General features: G+C 33.9%; 1 protein-coding gene and 1 non-coding gene across 10 annotated transcripts in view; both read right to left on the reverse strand.

The window, feature by feature from the left end:
- TDRD12 (tudor domain containing 12) overlaps nucleotides 1-25403 on the reverse strand; it is a 79185-nt gene that overhangs the window by 8079 nt on the left and 45703 nt on the right. For all 9 annotated transcript variants that reach the window (XM_056812197.1, XM_016428036.2, XM_056812199.1 and 6 more), the window contains 8 exons: nucleotides 16688-16805; nucleotides 14174-14313; nucleotides 13816-14036; nucleotides 11505-11604; nucleotides 7710-7897; nucleotides 6518-6728; nucleotides 2146-2238; nucleotides 334-506 (listed from right to left, as the gene is read on the reverse strand). In XM_056812197.1, the coding sequence (XP_056668175.1) occupies nucleotides 334-506; nucleotides 2146-2238; nucleotides 6518-6728; nucleotides 7710-7897; nucleotides 11505-11604; nucleotides 13816-14036; nucleotides 14174-14313; nucleotides 16688-16805 (1244 nt within the window). The remainder of the gene's footprint in view (nucleotides 1-333; nucleotides 507-2145; nucleotides 2239-6517; nucleotides 6729-7709; nucleotides 7898-11504; nucleotides 11605-13815; nucleotides 14037-14173; nucleotides 14314-16687; nucleotides 16806-25403) is intronic.
- Nucleotides 693-799, reverse strand: LOC130456819 (U6 spliceosomal RNA). The gene has a single exon (XR_008915840.1). It is a non-coding gene; the product is annotated as a U6 spliceosomal RNA (small nuclear RNA).

The raw sequence follows: 25403 nt of genomic DNA on the forward strand, positions 1-25403 counted from the left end.
ACAGATCATAGAACTGGATTTAGAGCTGAAGGGGACCTCAGATGTCATCTAACCTCCTCTTTTTCATTTGAAGAAACTGAAGCCCACAGAGATGAAGTGACTTGCTTTGTGAGCAGTGAACAAATAAGACTACCTTGCTCAAGGTTCCCCACATAGGTAGCTGAGCTAGGATTCAAATCCAGGGTCCTAGACTTAGACCCTAGTACTCTTTCCACTGTATCACACACTGACTTGGTAGGATAACTGCAGAAGCACTCCAATATCTTAGTTATCAAAACATAAAGGAGGGATTCAAGCAATAAATGCATAGAGAAAGTTACAATGTTAACTCACATGGTTTGGAATGTGTTCTCTTGCAGGGGAAACATTTTCCCTTCTTGGCACAGTTTTTTAAGTTGATCTATATGTTCTGGATTATCAGTACCCATTCCCATTGATAATATTTCAGCTCGTACATTATATTCAATTACAGAAGTTTTCAAATCTGAAAGCTTGGTGAGATGGACCTTGAATTGGAAAGCCAAAATATAAGCACATATGCCAGAAACACAATTAAAAAATATTTAAAATTACTTTAGTGTATTTACTGATTTTAACAGAGATGACTTATATGAGAAAATATGTTCTCCAAAAATAATGCTCTAAGTTTAGCTTCCTCATTCACAGAGGCAAAGTACAAAAGATTTTTTTTTTAATATATGGAATGCTTCACGAATTTGTATGTTATCCTTACACAGGGGCCATGCTAATCTTCTCTGTATTGTTCCAATTTTAGTATATGTGCTGCTGAAGAGAGCACCAAGAGATTTCTAATAGACAAATTTATTCATTTGTTGACTTTTCAAGAACTTCTTTTTTGATCACCTTTCAATTTTTCTGATTATACAATCATGGAGAAAGCTATAATTAATTTCCAATAGTTTTTGCAATTTGTTCACACACCAGATAACCTACATTTTTTTTTTAAACTCTTACCTTCCGTCTTGAAGTCAATACTGTGTATTGGCTCCAAGGCAGAAGAGTGGTAAGGGCTAGGCAATGGGGGTCAAGTGACTTGCCCAGGGTCACACAGCTGGGAAGTGTCTGAGGCCAGATTTGAACCTAGGACCTCCAGTCTCTAGGCCTGGTTCTCAATCCACTGAGCTACCCAGCTGCCCCCCCCCCCCCCCCCGATAATCTACATTTTTAACAAGTCAAATGCAAACTACCTGGGCACTCTGGCAGCAGCAATAATGGATAGTGATAGAGTTAAGTTAGAAACCAGTGCCAAGAAACAGAAGAAATGCCAATGGAATCTCTGAATCTCTGGGAATTAGTCTTTTCTAAATCTCAAATACAAAATGCAACATAAATCAGTCTTAGGGACAATTAATTTTCCATTTCTACATTATTTTAAGGACAAAAGTCAAAAGATTCACATATTTCATGGTTTCAAATGTGGTATAATTCCCAGAGTTTGATGCAAGGAATACATTTGTAAACAAACCTGGATAAGAAGACCTAAATTTATTTCAAGAGAAAAGTCATTCCTCAAACACCAGTGAGCACAATGTACACTGGGATCTGAGCTAAGAACAAAATTAAGGACGCTGGAAGCAAAAGTCCTTAGCTTTCTAAGTAAAGGTTATTTGGGAATCTGTAGTAGATGGCAGCTAGGTGGTGCAGTGGACAGAAAGCTGGATCTGGAGTCAGGAAGACATTTCTCTGAGTTCAGATCTGACCCCAGACACTATCTGTGTGACTCTGGGCAAGTTCCTTAACCCTATTTGCCTCAGTCTCCTCATCTGTAAAATGAGCTAGAGAAGGAAATGGCAAACCAGTCCAGTGTCTTTGCCAAGAAAATACAACATGGGGTCACAGAGAGTCAGACAAGCTTGAAAAATGATTGAACAACACTGACAATTCATAAAAAAAATTATTGACTAAAATTTTGAATGACAATTTCAGTCCAAATGAATAGTGAAGGAGTGAATAGAGGGAGGGTATTCTCCCCTTTGCAGTTCTAATGGGCATACTGGCATGTCCTTGAAACTAAAAGTACTGTAAAAAAAAAGTCTACTGAAACTGAAGTGAATTAAGATTCTGATTCATATTGGTTCCCTTGTAAATACCAATTATATATTTTTAAGAAAATAGCAAACTTACCATTGGATCAATCCAAACTGTATTTCCCAAAGACAGTACTACTTTTGCCTCATGAAGTTTTCCTATAATTTTATGGTGAATATATCTAGTAACCTGAAAAATTTTAAAGTTCTTTTGTTACATATTGCTTTGAAAGACTGATTTATAATGAGCAATTACTAGAAAAATAAAAGTCATATCCATTCAGAAGATATATAAGTCAACTAACCATACTCTAAATCCATTTAAAAGAAAGTGATATTACAAATATATATATGTATATATATTTTGATCACCACAGTATTAATTTGAAATTATTATTTTTCATCAGAAGTTTTCAATATTGCCAAGTATATTACCTTAGTACTCTTATTTTTACATTGGTCATTATCTCCTTAGCCTATCATTTTTTAACCTTCTACCACTTTTTAAGTCAGCATGGTACCATGAAAAAAGTACTTGCTATGGAGGAAAATAAACCTGGGTTCAAATCCCATCTTTGGTGCCAAACTGGGTGGCCTTGTACAAGTCATTTGGCTTTCCCTGCATCTCAGTTTCCTTATTTATAACATGAGAGGATTATACTAAATACTATCTACAATATCTTAAAGATCAAAAGCTATGAAGACATAAAATTTTCACTATCAGGCAAATAGCATCATTGACATTTATAAGAGTAAACTTTGACTTCTTCAAAATGACATTGCTTATTTAGCTTATTAGGCAACTAGCACCCATGAATCACATATTCAAATATATGAAACATAGTATTCATTTATTCTACTGGGTTACTCTCTCTCTGCTCTTCAAGCAGGCTGATAATAGGAGACCAAAATCACACTGTTGTCAGCATTTGCAGCATTTCATAATAAATGTCAAGATTTGATGTCTGATCAAGATGGCTGCCAGAGCAAAAGCAGATGTTTCAACATGAGTTTGTTTTATTTTTTTTATTTTTTTAACTTCAGAATAACAATAGCTCAGTACAAGGAAACACAGGGCATTAAAACCAGTTCCCATTTTTTATTTAGGGGACATAAAATAAAAAAGGATAATCAGAGAAGATGGTGGAAACAGGTCAGGTCCACTGGGGACCTACGTGGAAGTGGGCACCCTTTTGACAGGTGGAACTGTGAATCCCCAAACAGTAAAGTTTGGTGACTTTTCATACAGTTAACTGTGTTAAACAAGACCAAGTATTGAATGGAGGGAACAAAAAGCTTGGACTGGGTGTTTATTCATACTAGTCAAAAGAAGGAGAGTGAAGACATTAGAGATATTGCAGCTAGCTAAGACCAAAACTCTCTGCCAGTGGGAAAGGGTCTTTTGGCTCTTACTACTCATCTCAGAGAGCGCGACACAGGGAATTCAAGCTTCCCTGGGTTTTGTTTACTGAGGTGGAAAAGCTACTGAGGACTTTACAGCAGACCACACAACTCTTATATACTTTCACAAGCAAAAAAATTGAAATTTGTTCCAGGTCAAAATTATCAAGAAATTCCAAGACAAACTATAAAGTGACTTTCTACCCCTGAAGTTTTTTAAAAAGTCAGCCAAAAGCCCCAGAACAATTTAAAATTAAAAAAGAGATTGCTAGCAAAACCAGAGTCCATTTACAAAGGCAAACAAGCTAGTAATTTTCCAGCAGAAGAAGAAATTATAAAGGGATAGTTTCATAAAAACCTGGAAAAACTTATATGAACTGATGCAAAGAAATGAACAAAACCAGAACACTGTACATAGTAACACTAATATTATAATGGTGATCAACTGTGAAAGACTGAATTACCCTCATCAAAACAATGGTCCATGACAATTCCAAAGGACTCATGATGGGAAATGCTACCTAATTGCATCAGATGAACACTGAGTGTAGACTGAAGCATATTTTTTTCATTTATTTTCCTTGCTTTATATTTCTTTTTTTCTTAATGGGTAGGAGAGGAAAGAGAATTTGGAACTCAAAAATTTTTAAAAATGTTAAAATTTTAAATAAAAGATGGGGGGGGGGAATCTCAGATGTTTCAATGTTTCCTTCCCCCAACCTCCCAACCTCCCCACCCCATCCTATTTCCTATTCCCTTTTACAATTCTCATTCACCACCACTTAGAGGGAAAGGAAAACAAATCTCCTATAACAGATTTAGTCAAGCAAAAAGCAAAAAATTCTCTATTGGCCATGCTAAAAAATGTTATTTTCTTCTTCACACTGAGTCTATAACCTTTCTTTCATTAAATAAGTTGGCATCATGCTCCACCATCAGACCTCTGGAATCACCACTGGTCACTGTTTTGATCAGAATATCTAACTCTTTTGAAGATACTTTCTTTAAGATGTTATTTAAATTGTTCTTCTGGTATTGCTCATTTCACTTCAACTGGTTTATCCATATCTTTCCAGGTTTCTCCAAAACCTTTCGTAATTTCTTAAGACATAGTAATATGATGTTCCATTCCTGTATCATAAGTTGTTTACTCATTCCCTTTAGTTTCCAGTTCTTTGCTATAAAAGAGCTGCTATAAATATTTTTGTACACATGGGTCCATTTTTTCCTCTGTCTTTGATCTCTTTGGAATGTTCAGATCTCTTTGGAATGTTCAAATTGCCTAGCTTTCTCGAATACTGAGCCAAAATTTGCCTCTGGGAAACTTCTACTTGTTGTTCCCTATTCTTTCTTCTGGGTCCAAGGAGAACACATCTAACTTCTATCCATGTAACAGACATTCAGACGTTTGGAGATGGCTATGCACGTCCCCTGATCCTCACCCATTCTTTGCTCTAAACCTTTTTTTGACCAGGCCAAATAATCCTAATTCTTTCAACCAAGGCCCTTCAGCAGTACCATCTATGTCCTTCCATGAATGCAGTAGTCAGGAAGCTGAACACAATACTCCATATGTGATCTAAGCAAGTCAGAGCATAGAAGAACTATCATTTCCCTTACTCTCAAGGGTTGACTTCTCATGTAACCTAAGATTACAATAAATTTTTAGCTGTCATGTTATATTCTAACACAGGACTTGAGCTTGACTAAAATGCCCAAATCTTTCTTAGATGAACTCTCCCATCTTTGTTGAAGTTCATTTTTTAAAACTCAAATTAATTGTGTATTTACATTATTAAATTTCATTTTAGATTCAGGCAACTATTCTGGCATGATGAAATTATTTTAGAATCTGACTCTTTCATTCAACATATCTATTATTTGACTTTGTGACACCTATAAAACTAGAACACACACTAGTTCTTTTTTTTCTCCAAATCAATGATATTCACCAGCATAGGCCAAAGGGTAGATCCCAGGGACAGTGTCTATTGGCAGCCTCTTTCCATTGTGACACCAACTAATTAATGATTACTCTTTGAGTCTGGCCATTTATTCAATACCCAAATCCATCTAAGTATACACCTCTCTCCATGTTGACCAAAAGGAGAGCATGAGAGGCTCTAGTCAATTACCAGGTATTCAACCTTCTATTAAGCCTTTACAAACTTATTCTAATGTAGTCAATCACTGTAGTCTCAAATGTGGTTTAATCACCCGACTGTTACTTAAAGCATTTCTGATTTGGTAGGACTGGATTAACTTTAGACTGATATAACCTGACATAACCATGGGATATGGGAGGGAAGGAAGAGCTGGGGGGTGGGGGTGGGTGGGCAGGGGGAAAGTAACTACAGTTTGTTCTCTATAAGTGCCAAACTATATTTTATTCTTGAAAATCCTTCTGATTACTTATTTTTTTCTTCTGATTACTTATGAAAAATTAAATGAAAAAAATAAAACCAGACACTTTCCTGTCCCTAATTAAATAGCACATTGGACAAATTTTAACATCCTAATGATTCAAACTTATTATGTTAGAGTATAATATAGGTACTGTGCTTTGCTGTTATGAGACGTGTGAATGACAGCTCTTCAACTATCTGTGGGGATTTTTAAAAAAAAACTCTTACCTTCCATCTTAGAATCGATATAGTAAGGATTAGACAATAAAGGTTAAGTAATATGGCCAGGGTCACATAGCTAGGAAGTGTCATTCTAGCTACCCCTTGGGACCTTTTTATAAACCGAGTTCAGAGATGTTTTCTGGATGGCAGAGGTTGCTAAAAATACAAATAATTTAATTGGCATTTTAGTGTATAATAAAAGGATCAGCTTTTATTTTAGCTTCATAGGAATGAGATAACTGATAAAACACTATCAAAATGCATTTTAAATTAAATCAGCTTATACAAAATGGAATTTCATATATATTCAGCTACAAAACTTGTTTCAAACATAGATTCCAAATATTACCTGTACATTTTTAAATCATGTTTACTATTCCAGATTACTAAGTACTTCTATTGGAACTTTAAAAACAAAAAACATGAAAGTATGGAACTTACCTTTGGGTTCCATTCAACTTCATTATCGATAGGTTTTACTCTACAAACAATAAATTCTACTGCTTGAGGAGGCAGATTCTGGAATCTCTGGGGTAGATAAAGCAGCTGATGATTTTTAGTATCACTGGTTCTGCCTTCATCTATAAATTTTATGTGGACATTAAAAAAGACACAATTTTCCTCTTTGGGGCTCATTTCCAAAACTTGAACCCTAGAGAATAAAGAATAGCTAAGTATATTTTACTCTAAGATTCAAAAACTTTTGCCCCAACTTAAAATATTGAGAAGAAAGATTCTTGAATTTCACAAATTTTATCAATATTTTCAAATATGTTATAAAATAACTATGTACTATCTAATTATACTTTACATATTAATATTTAAAGCAAACACAATAAATTCTGAAAAGTCCTATATACTAAGATGAATATGAAAGTACTAGATCTTAAGTTTTCAATGAGCTTCATTATTTCTAAACTTTTTCTAAATACATACTAGAATCCAAGATATATATATATATATATATATATATATATCCAGCCCTGGCTCTCTATCCATTGAGCCACTTGTTTCTACTTCATATATTCTTGAATTCTTTGAATGAAAAATAAAACAGAAGTGTTTTCTCAGTTGTAAAAGAGCATGGTGTTCTCTTTGTAAGGTTAATCTGCTCTCATAGAAATCCTTGTAAAGTTTCTTGTTTTTTTCAAAACTTACCAATGCCACTATTGATAACTCCTGCGTTTAGAATAGGAATTGAATATTACCTTTGCTTCTGGAAAGGGAATGATAATCTACCACACTATGGCTCCATCTACCATTTCTGATAACTCCTCTGACCAAAATTGCTTTTGTGAAGCACTATTCCCTTATTGCTATCTTTTCCTACTAGGATATAAGCACCACAAAGGCAGGAAACATATCTCTGATTTTTGCATTTGTGGTCTTAGAACCTTGTACAGAGTACACCTAATAAATTCCTTTTCATTCATTCAACATGCAGTCATCCAGTATAGAAATTATCTCTTTCACGGTATATTTGTTGTCCCAGTGCCTAGGACATGATAATGCAATTAATCTGTTCCATGAATTCAACAGCAGTAGAGTTGTGATGATATAGTTAGTTATCTAACATAGTTTAAACATCAGCTTAAATTTATCATGCTTTTCAACTCCTTTGTTAGGATCTTACCTGTGAAAAATTGCTTTTTCATATAGTCCATACAAGGCAAACTTCTCAACTTTTTCAACAGACATTTTATTATTGGATTCCTTAAAATACTCCTTCATTTCCACATTAAGGGCTGCATATAGATCCTCATGTTTATCAATTATGCGTCCAAAATAGTTTGTTGCATTCATAATATAGAAAGGTATTATCTGTAAACATAATATATACTTTAAAACATTTGAGATTGCCTTTGTGTGGCCACTCTATAATCTCTCTATGCCTTAAATAGATGATTTCATAGGTTGTCCCTCATGAAATCACAGAAGCCCCCCTTCCCTATAAAAATCACCTGGTGGCAAACCTTCTGGTGATCAGCATTAGCGAGGCTAGTCTTTGAATGACATGCAGACAGTGAGTCCATTATCAGATATGTAAAACCTTTCCAGCTTGAAGCTCCTGTTGGAGCTTCTGCAATAGTTTTCTAAAGCCCAGGACCATCTGCATGCCACATTGAGGTATCTGAATAGGGTTTTAATGGAGGAAAAAAAAACACATATTAAATGTTGACTGGAAAACTGGATAATTTAAAGCAAATGATATGTGTGTGTGTGTGTGTGTGTATTGTAAACCTCAAATTTCCTTAGACTTAAAAATGTTGGAAATTTCACCAATGGGGTTCTCATTCCAATAGACTATCAGTAAGAAATTTTCCAAGTATGAAATATCCCAATGGTGAAATTCAAACAAAGTCAAATCTTTGAAATTTTTTATAACAGTATGTATATATATATATATATATATATATATATATATATATATATATATATATGTTTAAATCATGTACAAAAACTAACACCTTTATAGACTGCTCAATTGCAGAGATAGTATGACTGATGCATTTAAATTTAATTAGGTGATTTAAAAAAAGAAAGATCCTCTGTACTATATTCAAATACAATAAAAAGGGTTATATTTCATTGGAAGATTTCTGCCAATTTCATTTACAGATGACAAAATCCTTTTTTAAAAAGTCAGCAATGAAACTTATGGCCTTGGATACGTATTCACAGCAAGAAACATTAAAAATCTCAACTTAAGAATAAAAATGTGACCTCCAAGGATTCAATGAGACTGAGTGGGTTAGGACCCTTTCATATGGCTATGCATTAGTACACTTTAAGCAGAAAGAACAGGATAAAAGAAACAGTGGAATATAGTACTCATATGAATGAATATAACTAGAGTAGAAGGAAAGATGGAAGAGGAACAAAAGGAGAAAATGAAAGAATAATGTCATTTGAATAAACCACAGACCACAAAGAGGAGAGAGTCAAATGCTTAAGATCAGGGACTATTTTTTTTTTGTTTTTGAATCCTCAGCACCCAATGATGCCTTGCCCAAAATGTAGGTGCTTTAATAAGTCAATTAACCAGGATTTATTGGCGTTTTTTTGTTTTTTATTTTGTTTTTTTATTTTGTTAATTGTCACATAGATGATGATGTATAGATTTCATCAAAACTGGTTAAATGGTATGCAACCTTTGGAGAATTTAATGAGCTAAGAATTTAAATGGTAATTCTAAGGGGTCTTCAGAAATAATTTAAATTAACTAGTGGTTTCTGAATGGATGATTCTTTTAATATTTATGTTATAAAGAATGCTGTAGTAAAGGTAGTAAAGGTAGAGAAACACAGAAATGTTCCTACCAACGTGTTTTTAAGAAGCAGGAAGCCAGAAAGAGCTCCTGCAAAACTATTCAGTTTAATTTATTTCCATCAGAACAATCTAGATTTCTTAGTAATGTTCTAGATTGAAATAAGTTTTACTTTGTTTAAAAATATATTTTACAAGGTTGAAAGATTTGTTACATCTTTAAAAATTGTGACAAATATCCATCAGTTCATAGGTTTTATTTTTGTCATACAGCAACTTATGTGAAATATGATAGTGCACTTGTTTGCTATTGTAATTAACTGGGCTATTGTGAATTTTGGGGAATTTGGTACTTCTTTGAATGTGCATTATCTACTGTGTTACTGTTTTATTCTGAAAATCATTTGCACTCACACATGGCTGACACAGTGTATCACTGATTTTAAGCTATATATTTTTGATTTTAAAAAAATTTTTATTATTGTTTTTCCTTGCATGTGCAATATAGTATCTGAGTTTTATTTTTTCTCTCCTTTTTGTATTTGAAGCACATGTCAACAGTATTGAGATTTTTCTTTAGTTTTTTAATTTTGCAGTAATATAAGTTTAAAATATATTTGTTCTAATATTAATGCATATCCCCAAAACTTTAGACTATAAAATTGATGCCACTGATTGTTTAAAAGAATTATGGGACTTTGGTTCCTGATTCTGTCTGATTCCAGAAGAAGGGAATATACAAAAGAACCACTGTACAGTGCTAAAGAAGCACAGAGCACCTGCATAGTGCCTATGGAGCACAAGGTCAAAGAGACCAGATTCCCAATGGGATTGATGTAATTTTGAGCCAAGACACGAGGGCTTGAACTTGTTTGGGGTTTGAGGTTGCAGCTGTTTAATATGTGTATTTATCTTCCTTGAGTCACATTCTATTAAGCACCTCCTTTTCCCTGCTATCTAGGTTCCCATTTGCTACTGAAATCTAGTCCCTTTTCTGTCTTTCATGGTGTGGCAAACATTCTATAGTTTGGGTAAATTGATTGGGTAAATGCATAATTGCTTAAGGCCCAGATTCAAGGACCTGTTATAGATTTGTTTTTTCTTTAGATTTTTTTAGACATAAGCCTTTTACATTTTCTATTTCATCCACAAGTTATTTTTCTCTTTTATTTGGATTCTTTCATGTTTTTGATTTTCTTTTGCAAATTGATTCATATACCTCATAACTCAGCCATGTATCCCTGAGTGATCCCATTATTATTCACCTCAGGGGGGGCCAAGTTATTGTTGTGAACTTTGATTTAAATTTGAGCAATTTTAGGATAAGAAACTTGCTACCTCCCAGAATCCAGAATGCGCCATGAAGATAGATGTCTGCAGAGACCAAATGCTGCACCAAAAGATCCAGAGTTGAAATGTCTTTGTTTTGAATGTATACTCTTATGCCAAATGAGACTGCCCCAAAATTGGCTTTTTGTCAACCTAGTAATCACTGCTTTTGTTCTTCATTTTTCCCCTTTCATCCACAAATTATTGCAATTTTTAAGTTGATTATGTTTCCATGATCCTTTTGGGGAAACCAATTTCCCAATAGGATCACAGGGAGGTATGTATAAATGGAGATTTTTGAACCTTTGACTTAATTCCCCAGAAGTCCTTAGTATTTCCCCAAATTCCCTATAATCTCTCCTGCATCTCCACGTTGATGAGATCACATTATAGGTATTTAAATGGATGTATGCTCCTCCCATGCTCTCTTTCTGACCTGCGACCAGGCTGAATTCAGGCAGTTCTTTTCATTTAGTTATTAATAAAACTTCATGCAATATAATATTTAATTATTGTATATTAATTTTAATCTTTATAGATACCAAAAAAAATGGAAAAAACTGCTCCCAAGGAAGACTTAAGAGTCTAATGAAGCATGTAAGATGAATATAAAATAGGCAAATATGAGATACAAAGCAGATGCAAGGTAGAATTTAGAGAGGAAGGCAAGGAGAGAGGGGGGAGCAGGAGTTATGAAAATTTGAGAAGACAGGGTCGGTGTCCTGATAAGCTGAACTGAGAATCAATTAGGAAGAAGAGGAATATATCAGGAATTGAAGGCAGGTGAAAACAAAGATTTTTTTTAAATCACTGGTAAAGTTTTTAGGCTTACCTTAATATATCCAGCTGTTGGTAGAGTTTGGTCAGTTAATTTCCTTGGCATGTCTATTTCTGGGTTAATATGATGTCGATCTGGGCATATCCTTTTATCTCTAAAAAAATCAAGATTACATTCTTCAAATACAAGAATAAAAGTAATCAATTAAATGGACATACATGCAAATGCCATTTGGAATAATTAATTGGGATAATTACAAGTGAGGAAAGTATTTGTTTTAAAATCATATAAAATAGGTTATCTGTTAGATGCCTTCAAAGAACTTAGAAATCTAGAAATAAGATTGTTACCTAGTATGACAATTTGTGAGAATTTATGAGAAAAAAGGATAAAATTGCTTTATTCTATTTGTGAATATTCTAATATCTGAAATCTTATGCTGACAAAAATATACAGCCACAAAGGAACCAATGCAACTACAAATAACACCCTAGATATCATATGTTATTAGTTATCAGTTGCATAGAACTGACCTTAGGTTTTCAAATGCTATACTGATTATCCAAATACCTTGTATCTCCTACTTCTTTTCTTTTTCTTTGCCAAAGGCCAAAAACAAGTTAACTGTTCTATTTCTTATGGCTACCTAGAAAATATCTGTTGAAAAGGTAGTAGAGATTTTCATAGTTTTTTGGCTTTTTTTTTTATGGATTTGGTTTTTTCTCTCACAACCTGATACAGTGAAAACAGAAATGGCTCTGGAGTCATATCCTTATTTCACATGTGACATTAGGAAAGTCATTTAAGCTCCCTCAGCCTCAGATGCCTCCTCTGTAAAATGAGAGTGGTAGACAACAGTGCCCTTATAGCTCCAGCTATATCATTCTATAAATATCAGCAACTGGGCCCTGAAACCCAGCTGAGAGGGCAATTAGCCACTAATCTGAGTGTCTTTGTTTAGGCTATTAATTTTAAAAAGAAAACCTTTAGTTTCTGTTTTAATAACAATTTGAAGATAGAAGGGCAATGACAAGGCAAATGGGATTAAGAGATTTGCCCAGGACCACACAGCTAGAAAGTGTCTGAGGCTAGATTATACTATTAATTTAAAAAAGAGAATGAGGAAAATAACACTTTTAGTAATCATTATGAGATAAAAATTAGTAAGACACTGTGGCAGAATAGGAAGAACACCAGTATATGTGAGGTCATGCAAACTCTGGTCCCTATCACTTCAGATAAGTCACTTTAACCTTATGAATCTCTTGTTTCACCATCTTTTAAAAGTGTGCATCAAAGTTTATCTGCTTTACAAGTCTACTATTAGATTGGTTCAAATTAAATAATGAATATAAGCAAGGGTTTTGTCAACTATAAAATACTATACAAATATAAAGTATTTCCATGCAAACATATCACCTACCTATCCAATGTAATAACAATAAAAGATTATGTTAATGCTAACAATTATCTTTATATACTCCATATACTAAAATATCTGAAAATACTGACAAAGATTAATAAAATAGGATGTATCTAGGATCCCATAAATGTTCAATATTATTGTAAAAAATGGTGACCTAAAAACTCAATTACTTTGATCCTAAACTTATTCACAGTCTAACAAACTAACATCTATTAAGACCTAGTTTAAGTACTTTGCTAGTCTCCATCCTGAAATTATTAGAATTTGTGATATAGGTGAATTGAATCACAACTTAGCCAAATTCCTTTTACTGGCTCTTTACAATATAGCCTGTGTTCAGATAAATGCAAAATATATAAAAAATCAAAACCAAAAAGTAAAATAAATTCATTAAAGTAGTTGTGACACACCTCCATCTTCAATTCTCAAACTGCTGGTTTAAATGCATACCAAGTGACAAAGGAATTAAAAATTCAACTAAGTCCCTAAAACTGTTAGTAACAAATACTTCTGAAATCAACCTACCATCTATTTTCCTTACACTCAAAGCTCTGTCTTAAGCCATGTCTAAGAACTTTATTTATATTTTAAAAAATCCAACAGAATGAATTAATGCTTTTTAAGCAGAAGCAGAGTGAAAGGGAAGGGATCTGAGAAGAATAGACAAATAATTTTCTGGTCACAATGAAGAAAAAATGCTGATAATAATCTCATTCATCTGTCCCAGATATGTAATTTCTGACATGTAGAGAGAAAAATGCTTTGTGCGTTACTAATGTTGAAATGTGCTACAAAATTACCTCAATTAAAAATTATCCTTTCTGTAACTTTATAATTTCACTTTTTAATTAACTGTCTCACTTTTGAATGCAATCATTTGATATACAGAGAATAACCAACTTGGAAAATTCATCACTACTAAACTGTGACCCATCTTACTTGCAAAACCCAGAAACCTTAAAATAATGACAAAGAGGTCTTCTGAGCTTCTTATCTTCCTTAGCTTCCAAAACACCTGCAGTGAAGTCACATAGCTCTGGTGGAATTTTAGCATCTGTTCGTTCCAAGTAACGCAATACACCAACCGCACAGCACGCACTTCTCTCTGTTAGTAGCAAAATAGATTTTGCCTTTTTATTTCCTTGCTCTGAGGAAGTGCCCTTAAAATTGAGGAAAACAAGAAGGAAAAGTTTAATTCAGATCAGTCTCAATTGTGGTACCCTACAGCTTTTAAGTATATCATCATTTTTTAAGGTGAATAGTAATATTCAAAGACTATATTAAAAGTGATTCAGACCTGTTCAATTAAACTTTGGAAATTATCAGACATGCAATATAGACGTCCTCCAAAAATTTTTGGAGAACCAGGAAAACTAAAATGAATCACACAAGTTGCATCAGTTATAGCCAAAGGAGGTATGCAGTCATCAGTTAAAACTGAAAAGAAAAAAAAAAAGCAGAGTTAAACAACATGATAGAAAACTGAATTTTCAAAATGGTTCACATTTTACCATTCTTCAAGAAAATTCCTTACATTATATTTTTACACCAAGAAATCTTTTAGCCAAATTTCCCTAGCCCTTTCCCACTAATTGTGCAATCTCCTTTACTCTCAAAATGTTTCTTCTACTTATTGTAAATCCAGACTCATCAAATTTTGACACTTCTTTAGATTTTGTACTGTCATAATATATTTGCCAGTGACTTTACCCTTGAATGCATGTAAACTCTTGTAGTTGGCACAAAGAAGGCAATTAACAAATATCACTGTATTACTGAAATAATTCAGTATTATATTTCTCTTATCTCTAAAACTGAACCTTTTAAAATAATGGCTAAATCTATGATTCTACCTATAAGAGCATTCTTAACCTTTTGTGTCCTAGACTTCTTTATGTTTGTTGAAACCTGTAGATCCCTTCTCATAATATTATTTTTATTTAAATATATAAAATATCATCAATGAATTAACTAGTATTAAAAATCTACTATGTGTCAGGCACTGTGCCCTAGGGATATAAAGAGGCAAAAATACAGTCTCTGCTTGCAAGGAGCCTATAATCTAGCAGTGGAAGATGTGAGATTGGAGACCAGCAGAGAAGTTAGGGCTAGACAAGATGATCTGAAAAACACCTACATAGACATAATAACTGAACCCACTGGAGCTAAGAATACCAAGTAAAATTGTAACAGAGGGAGAAAAGGGTCCAGAACAGAACATGGTTCATAGTTGAGATATGGATAAAGATCCAGTAAAGGAGTCAGAAATGGAGAGAATCAGACAGGTACAAAGAGACATCAAGCAATGTAATGAAGACCCATAGAGAAGAGGATGAATGACACTGTCAACGACTTATAAGAGAGGTCAAAGACATTAGATCTGACAATTAAAGAGATAGTAACTTTGGGAAGAATATTGGAAATCAGACTACAAACAGACAAGAAGAGAATAATTGTGTAGGCAGCACTGTCAAATTTAGCCACTAAAAGGATAAGTTTTGGAATGACAGGTAGCAGGGATGAACAGTTATCAAGTGAGACTTTTTTGAGGAAGGAGGAGACATGAAAATGTTTTTAAGTAGGAAAGCAACTCTCCTAAGAAAACTGTAAGGATGAAATTAGAAAATAAGCATTATTTTATTAGTTTAGAGATAAGAAGTAAAGTGGCTGGCTTGAGAAAAGAATTGGAGTTTGAAGCAGAGCTGAGAGCGCATATTAATTTCAATTATTGACAGTTATACCCGTTTTTCTATGTCAGTTACTCTCTCTGGCAGTTGGGAGTTGGTCTCTGGCAGGTAGCAGAGATACTCACTGAGAGACTCTCAGAGATGGAGGAGGTAACATCTTTGCCTCTCTCTCTGTCTGAGGGAAAGACCTGAAGGAGCTCAGTGTTTTCCTAAAGGAGCTCAGGGTTTTCCTTTCCCAACTTGGGAAACACTATTGACTATCTATTACAGTTTTTTTAGATTGATTTAATTCTGAGAAGACCAAAGAAAAACCTGGTCTTTGGTTTGGATTCCGAGTCTATTAAGGCTCAGAGTCCTAACTTGATTCTTGTTGAGGCTCAACCAGCTAGCCTTTGTTATTTTGTAACTGTAAGGCGATGTTAAGAATTTTAAGGATAATAGTGGTAGGTTTTATTTAGATAGTATAAATTTGGGTTAGTCAGATCAAGGAGGATTAGTGTAACCTGTGAAACACAGGAAGTTTATTTGGGTGGATTTAGAATCCCTTAGAATTAGAAATCCTTGTTATCCTTATATATTTCAATAAATATTTCATTTTTTATAATAAGAGTCCTTCTGCCTGGCCCTGAACCCTGAAGGGAAGTTCACATTTGAGTTTCTCCTCATGACTGAAGATATTTTTTATTACATCTATCAAAAGTATCTGAACAGTTTTGAATCTGTATTGGTATAGTTTTAAAATTTATGTTTATGTAGCTCACCATTTATTATTTTTACAAAACCAATTATGTTAAAATTGAGATGTGACTTCCTCCCCCATTGAAAATCATGGACCCCCTACAATCTATCCACACAGCACTTTGAGAGGGTATAACTTTTGGATCACAATATTTGAAGGCTTTTCAAAGTTCTAATTTGTTTCAGGACAGGACCATTTGCTGACCATATTCATATTCAGTTTGTAGCTCCAAGTCAGAAGTTTTGTAAAAATAACATTTCATTTTAGAAAGTTATTATATAAAAAGCTTCACATGTTTTGAAGATGTAGTAAAATTGCTTCACAAAAGCATCAATGAGTGATCCTATCTATATTACCACTCTTAACAAATAAAAATAGCACTTACCCAATACAATATGAGACCCAAGACTTAACTTCTTTTTCCATTGTTCTAATACATTTTTAAAATTAGCAGCAATTTCTGTGTGCATTTTCAAGCAAAATATTGAACTGCTTTCCACTACCTGAAGAAATAAAAAAATCCTTAAGGTAGAATTTCAATAAGTATAAATTTAAAATATTCAATAAAGTTTAAACTATACCTATAAATGATCTCAGTATAATTAAGAAGAATTGCTGAGATAATCTATTTTTAAGCCAACCTACTTTTCTAGAATTTTGGAGAATGATTTAACCAAATAAGTTTTTCAGGGTTACTAGCCTATAATTCCTTTATATTATGAAAAATCTTTTTCTGGGAATGAAAATCATTCCAATTTCCTACCTTTGAAGCACAGGAAACAAATATAATTACATTTTTCCTCATGACTCAGTCTTGATTATGTTCATTTTGACTATTATGATTAATTTAATACTTATCTTTCAAGAATAGCAAAAGTTTACCCTCACATGAAATGGCCCTAGACTGTTATACTTTTATACCTTTTTCTTTGGTTTGTATAAATCTTTTGATATCAAAAAGACTCTCTAAATGTGTTATAGTACTGGTTAATATACTTTCCTAGACTGGGAGAGACAATTAAGTTTTTGGTTTATATAACCACAACATAAGTGCAGCTCAGTAGATACAGCACAAGGCCTGGTGACAGAAAGACTCCTCTTACTGAGTTCTATACTAGTTTTAGATATTTAATAGTTCTGTGTCCTGGAAAAGTCACTTAACCCTGCTGGCCTCAATTCTTCATCTATAAAATGAGCTGGAAAAGAAAATGAATAACCATTGTGATATCTTTGCCAAGAAAATGCCAAATGGGGTCATGAAGGGTTAGACTCTACTGAAAAATGATTAAACAAGACAAAAAAGGATCTTATCTTTAAAGACTGAGAAAATAAAATTGTTGTATTCAGCAAATAGCTTCCAGAGGATCTGTTTGTTCAATTTATTCATTTTTTAAAAAATCCTTGGGACTAGACAGACTTCCGGGTAAACATGGTGGCAGTATAGACTCAGGACCTACCAATATAGACTACCTACTACAGTACTACAGCCAAAGCAGTACTGTAAAAGTTAAAATTAAATCTCAATACTAATACCATACTTTAAGAGATTTATTAATGATCATTAGAAATCAAGGAATAAAGATACAAAATAAAGACCATGTGCCCATGGCTGGTTAGCCATTTTTTAGTCAACCCCATTCACCACCATCAATGCTGATTCTACATCAGAGAATAGAAGCCTCCAAAGCCCACACCCGTTATCCTCTGTCTACAGGAAGTATGTAATGACAGGAAGTCAGTGGGCTCTTGGGATATGTAGTTCTTTTTTTGGGTAACAGATTTACAATCATACATTTCCCCCCCACCCCAAGACCCACAGAAGACTAGTCTCTCCAGTGGGTCTTATAAACATACCAACTTTGAAATTGCAATAATTTGAGGATAAGAAGAAAAGAGACAAAACCAATAATTGCTAGGTGCACTGACAAAAATCCAGTTAGGGGGCAGTCCCTTCTTGGAATAAGAGTATACATTCAAATTAAATGTTCAATCAACCTTCAGTTCAATCAACCACACACAAAGTTCATTCTGGATCTTCTTGATGTAGCTTGTGGTCTGTGGAGGCATCTTCATGATGCCTTCTAAGAAGAGTTCATTTTCTGGATTTGGAAAGGTAGCATGTTTCTTAACCTAAAATTACCTCAAAAAGAATTTAAAATTTGCTATTTAAAATAATAATAATACATTCCTTCCTGAAAAGGGTGTTGAAAACCATAGGGATCACTTAGGGATATATGGCCGAGTTATGAGGTATATGAATCAATTGGCAAGGGAGAGAAAAAATATTTTTTAAAATCCAAATTAAAAAAATAAGATCTGGATGAAATATAAACTATCAAAGTCTTATGTGTAAAAATTCTAAATAAAGGAAAAATAAATCCATAACAGGTCCTTGAATCAGGGCCCAATTAAAATGATTTAAGCAATTATGCATTTACCCAATCAGTAGCCAAGACTATAAAATGTTTGCCACACCATGAAAGACAGAAAAGAGACTAGATTATAGGAACCAGGTAAGAGCCAAATTTGAGATACTTGGCAGAATGTGGGACAAGGAAGACCTGCCTTTAACACACATTAAACAGCCGCAACCTTGAACCCCAAACAAGTTCAAGTCCTCTTGTCTTGGCTCATAATTTTCATAAATCCCATTGGGATTGGTTGGTCTCTTTGACTTTGTGCTCGATTGGCACTATGCAGTTTAGCTTTGTGCTTCTTTGGCACTGTACAATGGTTCTTTTTGTATTCTCTTGTCCTGAAATCAGACAGAATCATTAAGCAAAGTCCCATAATTTTTTAACAATCAATAGCATCATTTTTTTATAGTCTAAAGCTTTTTGGGTATGCATTGACATTATAGAAAATATATTTTAAACTTATATTACTGCAAAATAAAAAAAGTTAAAGAAAATCTTCTCAATACTGGTGACCTGTGCTTCAAATACAAAAAGGAGTGAAAAAATTAAAAAAAAAAACTGAAATAGTATATTGCACATGCAACCAAAAACAATAATAAAAGGGTTTTAAAAATAAAAAATATATAGCTTACAATCATTGACACTCTGTCAGCTAAGAAAATGTAGAATACAAAAGGTTTCTCATAGAAAATGAGATCCTTATCTCTTTAAACCTGACCATGATCCACTGTGAGTACAAGCAAATGGTTTTCACAAAGTAACAGTTTTTTATAAAGAACAATAGTACAAAATGTAATGCACATTCAAAAAGTATCAAAATCCCCAAAATTATAATGCCCCTTTTAATAACAATAGCAAACAAACCCACTATCATATTTCCTATAAGTTGCTGTATGCCAAAAAAAATAAATAAAAAACCAACCCTATGAACAGATGGATATTTGTCACAATTTTTACAGACATAGCAAACCTTTCAACCTTGGCATGTATATTTTTAAACAAAGTAAAACTTATTTGGGTCTAGAACATCACCAGAAAATCTAGATTGCTCTGGGGGAAGTAAATTAAACTGAAGAAATTTGCAGGAGCTCTTTTGGCTTCCTGCTTCATAGAAATACCTTGGTAAGAATATTTGTTTCTCTACTTTTAATACAACGTTCTTTAAAATATAAATTTAAAAAAACATCCATTCAGAAACCACTAGTTAATTAAAATGATTTCTGAAGACCCCTTAACACTACAATTAAATCCTTAGCTTATTAAATTCTCTAAAGGTTGTTAGCCATGTTGAGTCTGTCCATCATCTATATGACAATTAACAAAGGCAAAATGGAAAAAAAAGGCTGTTTATGGGCTTTTACAATATTTTACAATATTTTGTTCAGTAGTCACAAGGGAAAGGTAACAAAATATATGTAAGAGTTAAAACACAGTAGATTAAAATGATTCAGTGTAACAGAACAGTATTGAATACATTTAATATATGAACTTAAAACAACAAAATTAGATCTTAAACAAAACAATCAGCAAAATACAAGATACAGAGACTTTCATTAAAAAAAAAAAGGAGTCTAAAAAGGCTTAAAATTTCACCTCCAGACCCTTTAAAGTTCCTTTTTCTAAAATTCAGATTCCTACTGTCAGCACTGTAGTATCTCCCATAGTGAGGGAGAATATGGGTTTTAGGAATTTCAAACTGAGCAGGCCCAAATGGCAAAGAGTTGTAGGGGGGTGAATTTCTCCCCTGAATCTCAGGCAAAATAATTGAAAGGATTGTGGTAGAAAGAAAAAAAAATCCTAAAGCTGGAAGCTGTTTGAAATGGGTAATGTGGTGCTCTTTCATAGAATACTTCATGATTGTAATCAATTTCCTGTTTGGAAGAGTCTCTTCCTTCTTCCTGTCCCCCCTGAGGTAAAATGCTAGTTTCCCCAGAGGGAGTAAGGAGGCAAATCATTGCCTAAGGAAAAAGACATCCTGTTTTCTTTCTTTTTTTTTTTTAAACCATCTGCCGGGAGGAGTGACTCTAAGGACTCCTAGCTTCTCGGTGGCAGCAATCAGCCCAGCAGAGGCAGCAACAGTGATCAGGGTCAGGGCAGAGACCGATTTAGGATCAGAGCTGGAGATCAGGAGGAGGATTTCTGGAGGCCAGGACTGGGGCCAGATCAGTGATCTGGGTCCAGAAGATCAGGAGGAAGCAGTATCAGCAACACCAGAGTCAGCAGGGAGGAGGAACGAGGAATAAAGGATGCAAGCAGTTGGACAAGAGAAGTGGTTTATTCCTTTTAATCCAAGAGTCTGCCTGCTAAAAATAGCCTGGCCAGTAGGGAGAGCAAGCAACCCGGAAAAAAGTAGTAAAAGAAAAACATAGCAGCTCCAAAGAGAGTTGGAATTTGCGAGGGTGGGTGGGGTGGGCAAAAAGCCTTGGCTGGAGAAATGTGGCTTAAAAAAATGTTATCTAGGATACCTTAAAAATTTGAGAGGTTCTTCTCCGACTTGAAGGTAAAAGTTATAATTTAATCTCAATAATAATATCATATTTAAAGAGATTTATTAATGATCATTAGAAATCAAGGAATAAAGAAGATAGAAAATAAAGACCACGTGCTCATGGCTGGTTAGCCATTTTTTAGTCAACCCCATTCCCCAGGATCAATGTTGATTTTATATATATATATATATATATATATATATATATATATATATATATATCAGAGACTGGCAGCCTCCAAAGCCCATGCCCTTTATCCTCTGTCTACAAGAAGTACGTAATGACAGGAAGTCAGTGGGCTCTTGAGATATGTACTTCTTTTTTATGGTAACAGATTTTCAATCATACAGTACTCAGGAGGAAATTTATATCTTTGAGTTCATATATTAACAAATTAGGGAGGGCAGAGGTCAATGAATTGGACATGCAAACCAAAAAACTTGAAAGTGAACAAATTAAAAATCCCCAGTTGAAAACTAAATTAAAGATCCTAAAAATTAAAGGAGAAATTAATAAAATTGAAAGTCAAAGAACTATTGAAATAATAAATGAGACTAGAAGCTGGTATTTTGAAAAAACAAATACAACAGACAAAGTATTGGTCAATCTAATAAAAAAAGGAAAGAAGAAAACCAAATCAACAGTATCAAAGATGAAAAGGGAGACTTCACCTCTAATGAAGAAGAAATTAAGGCAATCATTAAAAACTATTTTGCCCAATTATATGGCAACAAATATGGCAATCTAGATGATATGGATGAATATTTACAAAAATATAAATTGCTTATATTAACAGAAGAAGAAATAGAATACTTAAACAATCCCATATCAGAAAAAGAAATTAAACAAGCCATCAAAGAACTCCCTAAGAAAAAATCCCCAGGGCCTGATAGATTCACAAGTGAATTCTATCAAACATTCAAAGAACAACTAATCCCAATACTATACAGACTATTTGACAGAATAAGCAGAGAAGGAGTTCTACCAAATTCCTTTTATGACACAAATAGGGTACTGATTCCAGGTCAAAAACAGAGAAAGAAAACTATAGTCCAATCCCCTTAATGAACATAGATGCAAAAATCTTAAATAAAAATACTAGCAAAAAGAGTCCAGCAAGTTATAAGGATTATATATATTTACTATGACCAGAAAGATTTATATTAGGAATGCAAGTCTGGCTCAATATTAGGGAAAGCATCTGCATAATTGACCATATCAACAACCCAACAATAGACATCACATGATTATCTCAATAGATGCAGAAAAAGCCTTTGACAAAATACAATACTCATTCCTTTTGAAAACACTAGAAAATATAGGAATAGAAGGGCCTTTCCTAAAAAATATATAAACAGTATATCTAAAACCATAAGCAAACATCATCTGCAATGGGGATAAACTAGAAGCCATCCCAATAAGATCAGGAGTGAAACAAGGATGCCCATTATCACCTCTATTATTTAACATAGTACTCGAAACACTAGCAGTAGCAATTAGAGAAGAAAAAGAAATTGAAGGCATTAAAATAGGCAATGAGGAGACCAAGCTATCACTCTTTGCAGATGATATGATGGTCTACTTAAAGAATCCTAGAGAATTAGCTAAAAAGTTAGTGGAAATAATCAACAACTTAAGCAAAGCTGCAGGATACAAAAAAACCCCGCATTAAGTCTTCAGCATTTCTATATATCTCTAACCCATTTCAGCAGCAGGAATTAGAAAAGAGAAATTGCATTTAAAATCACCCTAGACAATATAAAATCCTTGGGAATCTATCTGCAAAGACAAACACAGGAACTATATAATTATATAAACGCAACTACAAAAAGCTTTCCACACAACTAAAACCAGATCTAAATAATTGGAAAAACATTAATTGCTCATGGGTAGGACAAACTAACATAATAAAAATGACCATCCTACCCAAATTAATTTACTTATTTAGTGCCATATCCATTGAACTACCAAAAAACTTTTTTACTGAATTAGAAAAAAATATAACAAAGTTCAAACTTTTGGGACAAAACCCCACTATTTGACAAAAACTGCTAGGAAAATTGGAAGACAGTACGGGAGAGATTAGGTTTGGATCAATATCTCACACCCTACACCAAGAAATTCAGAATGGGTGAATGACTTGAATATAAAGAAGGAAACTATAAGTAAATTAGGTGAACACAGAATAATATTTGCCAGATCTTTGGGAAAGAAAAGATTTTAAGACCAAGCAAGAGTTAGAAAAAATTCTAAAATATAAAATAAACAATTTTGATTACATTAAATTAAAAAGGCTTTGTACAAACAAAACCAATGCAACCAAAATAAGGGAAGCAACAAATTGGGGGAAATCTTCATAACAGAAACCTCTGACAAAGGTCTAATTAGTCAAATTTATAAAGAGCTAAATCAATTGTTCAAAAAATCAAGGCAATTTTTAGATAAAGAAATCAAAGCTATTAATAAGCACATGAAAAAGTGTTCTAATCTCTTACAATCAGAGAAATGCAAATTAAAACAACTCTGAGGTATTACCTCACACCTAGCAGATTATATAACATAACAGCAAAAGAAAGTAAAGAATGTTGGAGGGGATGTGGCAAAATTGGGACATTAATGCATTGCTGGTGGAGTTGTGAATTGATCCAACCATTCTGGAGGGCAATTTGGAACTATGCCTAAAGGGCGCTAAAAGACTGTCTGCCCTTTGACCCAGACATAGCACTGCTGGGTTTGTACCCCAAAGAGATAATAAGAAAAAAGACTTGTACAAGAATATTCACAGCTGCATTCTTTGTGGTGGCAAAAAACTGAAAAATGAGATGATGTCCTTCAATTGGGGAATGACTGAACAAATTGTGGTATATATTGGTGATGGAATACTATTGTGCCCAAAGTAATTATATTATATGTGAACTGGAATGACCTCCAACAATTGATGCAGCATGAGAGGAGCAGAACAAGGAGAACATTATACACAGAGACTGATAGATACACTGTGGTACAATTGAATGTAATGGACTTCTCTAGTAGTAGCAATGCAGTGATCCAGAATAATTAGGAGAGACTTATGAGAAAGAATACTATCCACATCCAGAGGAAGAACTATGGGAGTAGAAACACAGAAGAAAAACAGCTGCTTGATCACATGGGTCGATGGAGATATGATTGGGGATGTAGACTCTAAATGATCACCCTGGTACAAACATCAACAATATGGAAATGGGTTTTGATCAAGGACACATGTAAAACCCAGTGGAATTACACGTTGGCTACAAGAGGGGACCGGGATGGGGGAGGGAAAGAACATGACTCTTGTAACCAAAGAAAAATATTCTAAATTGACTAATTAGATGAAAATTTCAAAATTACTAGACAAAAAATGTAAAAATAAAATAAATAAATATATAAAAATCCTTGGGGGCAGCTGGGTGGCTCAGTGGATTGAGAGGCAGACCTAGAAATGGGAAGGCCTGAGGTGAAATCTGGCCTCAGAAACTTCCTGTGTTGTGTGACCCTGGGCAAGTCACTTCACTCCCATATTCTAGCTCTTACTTTCCATCTTAGAATCAATACCAAGGCAGAAGAGTGGTAAGGACTAGGTAATGGGGGTTAAATGACTTGCCCTTATCCTCAATCCATTGAGTCATTTAGGTGCCCTGATCTGCTGAAATGCCTCTTATATGGTTGTGACATGATTCAGTAGTTACATGTTTTAGTGACAAGTTTAAACGAAATGAACACATTAGACCTCCAGGACATACACCGATGGAGAATGAGATGTTTATATCTGAACCTCAGGTTTTAATAGTTTAAGGCCACAGATCTATGTAAGGTAACATAACAAAATTTATACCTGTGACTTATGGATCAGTTTAAAGGTCTAAACTACCTTACCACCCTTCTAAGTCTGGACTACGCTGAAAATTGAAAAATCTTGTAGGGATTAAAAACCTTTACCCTAGAAGACAAAGACTAAGGGGATAATTGGGGGGGGGGAGGGGATCTTGGTTTTGTACTATGAGTATAAAGAATGAAAAAAGAGAATGACCCAGCGATGGGGAGTAGAGGAATTTGCCAGGTCACTTGGAATAAAAGAATCACTGTAAGGGAATTGAGCTTAGTATACTAATGAGAAATTTATTAGCTAATCTGTAGTTTGTATTTTAATACTTCCATATTTTGTGGCAAAGTA

This window comes from Monodelphis domestica, chromosome 1 (genome assembly GCF_027887165.1).
Source record: "Monodelphis domestica isolate mMonDom1 chromosome 1, mMonDom1.pri, whole genome shotgun sequence".
Classification (NCBI taxonomy): Eukaryota; Metazoa; Chordata; class Mammalia; order Didelphimorphia; family Didelphidae; genus Monodelphis; species Monodelphis domestica.